Source organism: Caenorhabditis remanei, chromosome X (assembly GCF_010183535.1).
Source record: "Caenorhabditis remanei strain PX506 chromosome X, whole genome shotgun sequence".
Taxonomy (NCBI): Eukaryota; Metazoa; Nematoda; class Chromadorea; order Rhabditida; family Rhabditidae; genus Caenorhabditis; species Caenorhabditis remanei.
The window spans coordinates 4902399-4908357 of NC_071333.1; the positions used below are offsets into that span (position 1 = coordinate 4902399).

Genomic DNA, 5959 nt, shown 5'->3' on the forward strand with positions numbered 1-5959 from the left:
CTTGTCGGGGGAGTGAGTCGATCCCCGGACTCCCTTTATGCCGCACTATCGTACATACTACCACTGGGTTGATGAAGCTATAGAAAAACATTGCTCGGGTACGAATAAAAAAAAAGTAAGACATATCGCGGAGCACGTTGCAAGCGCGTTATGATCTTTGGAACAAAAGCGGAAAAAGATTTTGTGTTCATCTTATTAAAAATAGTCGAAACTCTCTATGAGCCAATTTGAAAATAGACCAACAGATGGTCAGATTGATAGATAAATACGAAAACGAAGGTCAACACGCCAAACAAGGCATCACAACCTACATACATCGTACGAAGCAAGAATAATGCTCTTGGCAAGAATACATAATGTGAGAGAAGTGGTGAAAGCAGTTGAGAAGTGGATAGTAGAAAGCGTAAAAAATGTGTCAGATGATTAGCAACCGATCAATCTATCAAGAAGAAAAAGATAAAGACGAGATAGGCCAAATAAGAAGATGTATGTCAAGATTTTTTAGAAAAAAGTTAGGAAGGATCGATAAAACTGACAAACGGAAGAAATGACAAAGTTCTAGTGATTATGTGGAATGAAAAATTCGGGACGGCATGGTAGCACTGATAATGACAAGATGTTAACCAAATCAACAACTATTCGAATAAACTACATTTTTACAATCTCAATAAATGTAATTGGAGCCTTTAGCAAAAGATTACTGAATCTAAAGACGTTACTAAGAATTTCACATCAGACCTGACAAATGTTGAGAAAAAAATTGGAAGGAGAAGCAAGTGGGAAAATTGACTTATGCCAATTTGTCTTCCAAACAAGAATATATTGAGCATACTTGCTCAAATGTGAAGCATGCAGACAGATCATTAAAAATCGAAATATAACGCTCCACCAAAAAATGGTTAGCAAGAAATGGCCAAAAAGACAGAGATCGACACATTATTTGACCAGCAGAAACACGTAGAATGTTCTAGAAGGATGCGACAGGTGATGACGCCATCTAGAAGTATAAAGTGGGAAAATGGTTCTGGGGAAACGTGGCATATGTGGAATGTTCTCGAAAGACGCGACAGGTGATGACGTCATCGTAGATTATAGATTGGAGAATGGTCCAAAGGTTACGTGGGATGGGAAAAAACGTGTTGTCCAATGTGCTAATTGCTCTATCCATCACTCATCTGTCTCATGAAGTCTGAGAATCTCGTCTGCCCTTGTGGTGTGGTGTCTCTCGTTATTTGCACTCTGCATCTGTTTCTTCTCAAAACTGCTGTCAACTCCCATTCCACCTATCCCCAATTTCTCCATGTGGGAAGTCAATGCAGATACTAGTTCAAGATGAGCCCCCACCCCCTATTTCTTAAATTGAGCCTCCCACGAGAGCCTAGCTAAGCCTTTTTCCATGCGATTCCTACTCAATATTAGTCCCCCACCAATTCACTATTAGCCCCCACCAATTCAATATTAGCCCCCCACCACCTATTCAATATTAGCCCCCCACCACCTATTCAATATTATTCCTTCTTTTTAACTTCTAATTTGATGCGTGATTCGTAATGATTTTTAACGCAACATCTTTTCTTTTATTGGTATGATTCGTCTGTTTTTTCTCTACTATTTCCAAACCTAGAGGAACCGTCATCACAAACAACTTGAACTATTTTTAAAGGCAAATTATTCCTCCTGTTGTTGTCTCTTCGGGCGACTGCCTTAACAATCCTGTACATCCTTGAAAGCCTGTTCAAAATCATAACGTAAGAGCACAGTCTAAAGACGTAGCAATCTCTCTCTCTCTCTGTCCTCCTATTTTAATTGGTTGTCAAGGTTACACAGCCTATCTACTACATTCTTTGTGCAAACGACTTACACTGTTCGACTAACGGCAACTTACGGTAGATTTACTTTTGCAGTGTGAAAGATCTCTCATCTTTTTTCTGGGGTTGCCGCCTATCCTCTTCTTTCTTTCTATGGTTCAGTCTAATGTTAACATTTTTGAACTTCTTCATATCTCCACATTTTCGATTTCCCTGGCCATCTTGACTATTTCGGGAATCTCAAATCTAGCTCAAGTAGATAATCAATATTTCCTTCAAACGCTCTCGCCCATATCTGACTCTCCCCGAATTATACATCGCAACTGATTTCTCCACGAATGGTCTTCAAATTTCCGGCTACATTACAAATTACTGATTTGTCCTTCTTTAGCCGTGGCGGTTCAATTCGATTCCAGTCATCTCTGGTGATTAAGCCAACATCCGATCCAGAATCGATCTGCATTTTAACTTCCGTCCCGTTCACAAGCACTGTTCTGTATATCTGAATTCTCCCACAATAGCTGGTCTGTGATTAAAAACTTTGATCCGCCATGTCAGAGTACATCAGAGACATTTGTTTATTTTTATGCTATGATTTCACATCTGCTCTTCATTTTTATTGCTTACTAAGGCAGCCATTCACAAATTTTGTAAAATTTTGAAGCTCTCTTACCGACAGTTTGAATGTGCATCTCATCGTACTAGTCAGTATCGTCTGCAGGGTTTTGTGCGGGAGGAATCCTTAACGACACAATAGCCTCAGTCACACATAAGATGTGACGTCACGTCTTTAGGATACCCACAAAGACCCCTTTCCCCTCCTTCTCACTTATTCCTACAGTCATCTTGATGTGTACACAGGCAGTCAGACTGGAGACTTGAAGATATTGAATCTAGAGGTAGTCCTTCTGCCGGTTCTTCAATTTTTTCTCTTATGTTTGATTTTTCATAATTCATGTTTTCAAACTATTTTTTCTACACCACAAATCAACGCTTCTTTGAAACTCTTTTCAAGCCGCTTCGTCAATAGATCCTCCTTAATTTCAGAACAATAATTCTAAAAGAAAACACACATAACTCTCTCTCGAGCGAGTTTTGTTGGAAAAAAAAACAGTTCTGAAGACTATAGTGATGTTTCCAAAGTATGTGATGCCAGAATCACTAAACTCATTTGGAGAAGTGAATATGAATCCACTGAAAGAGATCTCGAGCAATGACTACAGAACAATTTCCTGCGGCGAAACGTTAGATGTTCCTGCATCTCATCCAATAAATGACAATATCAAGAAAGTGAGTAGATATAACGCGTTTAAAAACAAGAGGGTTCACACAATACGATCCGTCGTATACGACTAAGTACACATTTTCAGGTTGTTAAAGAGGAACCATTAACGGACAATGATTGTGATTTAAATTATGAAGAGGAGCAGAAGACAATGGCAACAACACATTTTGAGAACGCTCCGAATCTCGAAAAAGTAAAGACGGAAAATGATGAGACATCTTACGAAAATGAGGTTTTTGACGGAGCTGCGTCAATAAGGAATGATGGAATTAGCATGTTGCCAAACATAGTAGCCGCTGGAAACGACAAAGCCGTGACTTCAGCAACCAGTTTTCTAAATCATCCAGTAAGTAGAAGGGCAAAATAGAAAGAAAATGAGGTGTTAAGGTCATTTGATTAAACCACTTAAAATGATTTGTTTGGACTTCTATTGATCCAAGTTCTACATCACATAGGTTTGAGCAGAAAATAATAAGAAAATAATCAAAATAAGAGGTACCACATTTCTGAGAGTGTTTAACAAAATGGAAAAATATGACATTTTTGGAATCTCAGGCTTGCAACATTTCGACGTTTCCCAACTTTAACAATCACGATTTCAAAACAATTCGATAAGGTTTACATTTCCTGTCAATGACTGTGACGAGGAGGTTAGGCCGGCCGAGTTTTTAGAGTCCGGTAACCGCCTCAATCCCTAAGCTGTTGTAACTGTGTGTATGTTTGGGTATGCTAGAGAAAGAACATGATGTACCAGTTCATCTTTATTAGAGCGATGACAAATGAATAATTGAAGTTGACGATCGGCTTGGCTGGTAGTTTTCTTGTTCGAGAGCCTATTCTTCTCACCCATAGCCAGAGAATGCTCACTCTTTATACGAGAGGAGGAGCTACTCTAAGGTAGAAAGCAAAGTCATGGTGCAGGTGTTTGTGGTGTCGTTGACTGATTGTCCTTGATTGTCCTCCGACAAGTTGGTGTTGTGGGAAACTACGAAAAGAGTAGACCATTCATTGGGTGCGCATGAAGCGAGTACTGAGTGAACACTTTACAAACACTGAAGACGCTGCCTTGTTGTTGGTGCGGTGGTTTTCGCGCCACTCGTGGAAAAGTTCCAGAAGGTGGCGGAGTTCGAAAAAGTGTAGTGATTGATGTTCTTGCAACTTACATTTCCATTTCAAAGTTACAGAAAAGAGTCCGTGATGAAACACATTGATTTGTTTGTTTTTAGCTTTAATGTTTTTCCTTAATAGAAACACACCTGTTGGCAGTATTCATCGATCTCAAACAATTTCCTTCATTACAACTACAACCAGTATGCGGCGGTCAATCAATTGGGATCCACTTACATTAATTTGGCATCAAACATGACGCAAGGAAACGGATTGTCACAACTAGGTAAATGAACGTTTGCCCCTTCTTGCTTTTGAGAAAAATAATTAACCAATGGACTAAATCCTTCAACCAACTATGCAACTGATGTGCGCGCTTACTTTCATTTTTATCACTGTTTAATAGGTTTATGCTAGACTTACAATAATCAGTCCAAGTCGTTGTCCAAAAGAAGTTTCCAGGATTTGTCCGAACAAGAATATGCCAATGTGCTGGAAAAAATTATGCGGGAAGGAACATATGGGAACTTGAAGCCGCCATTCTCATATATTTCATTGATAACTATGGCTATCCAAAAGTCAGCTGACCGCCAGTTGACACTTGCAGAAATCTATGATTGGATTATGATGCTTTTCCCGTTTTACCTGAATAATCAACAAAGATGGCAAAACTCGGTTCGCCATTGTCTATCGTACAACGATTGTTTTGTGAAAGTTGACAGGTACTTGAAAAGGGAGAATATGAATTTTACTTGCTTTTTGGGAGATTCAAAAGTTTTGGTGGCTAGGCTAGATTTTGAGAGAGAAAGGAAAAACGTTTCAAGTTTATTTTCACGTTTCTAACTGTTTCCGCTTCCCTATTAGTCTTTCCTTTTTACAGATCCTTATGGAAACCAGGCAAAGGTTGCTACTGGACACTCCACAAGAATTGCGGAAATATGTTTGAAAAAGGAGGCTATCTTCGCCGTCAAAAGCGATTCACGGTCAAGAAGCGTCAGCAGCCGGAGAGTAAGAAGAACGCTCACTTACAACATGTCTTGTTTCCCGATACACAGCTACTGGCTGCAGCAACGCTAGAGTATGAAGCCGATATAAAGGCAATGCAGGATGCGACGTCAACAACTGCGGTAACTGTTCCGGTCTCACTTGATAATTCGGCCTGCGGTGAAATTGGTAATAGTATGTAAGCCAGTTCTAGATCAAACAACCCAAACGCTGCAGCGAATCTCTAAACTTCATTGTTTTTGTTTTGGAAATAACAATAAATTGCTGTTTTCATTTTTCAGACGTGTATTCTAATCATTATCAGATGTGAAAAACTCGTATTCTAGTCATTATCAGATGTAAAAAAGACTAGTACTTAATGATGGACGGGGATTAAGAATACATTTTATGTGAAACTTTACGATTTTTAGTTCAAAACAAACGTTATGTGTAATGTACTGACAACATAAACATATTCGTTTATCCCACAGTGAGTTTATCCCTGTTATCCCACATCTGTCTTCGTATGCCGTCATCTCAGGCACACTTGCTCACACAATGGTAAAAGTTATTCTCGCAGTCAATAAATCAGTCTTCTTCAGGGGACAGTCTTGCGTCTTCTGCCATCAGCTGTTCTTTTCATTCCATACAGAAAGGATTCCTCAGCCACTCTTCTTTTAGTTATCCCTTGTTTCCCTGTCGCATCAACAATATGTTTTATTTTTTCTATTTTATTTCATCAAACAGTATGAACTACTTATACGTAAAAAAGGAT

General features: G+C 39.1%; 1 protein-coding gene across 1 annotated transcript; it reads left to right on the forward strand.

Annotated features, from left to right (window-relative positions):
* Nucleotides 1–2957: 2957 nt before the first annotated feature.
* Nucleotides 2958–5387, forward strand: GCK72_022933 (uncharacterized protein; the record flags this gene model as incomplete). The annotated part of the gene is made up of 4 exons (XM_053735137.1): nucleotides 2958–3098; nucleotides 3179–3439; nucleotides 4663–4922; nucleotides 5081–5387. The coding sequence occupies 4 exons, from the start codon at nucleotides 2958–2960 to the stop codon at nucleotides 5385–5387; spliced, it is 969 nt and encodes a 322-aa protein (XP_053578703.1).
* Nucleotides 5388–5959: the final 572 nt, after the last annotated feature.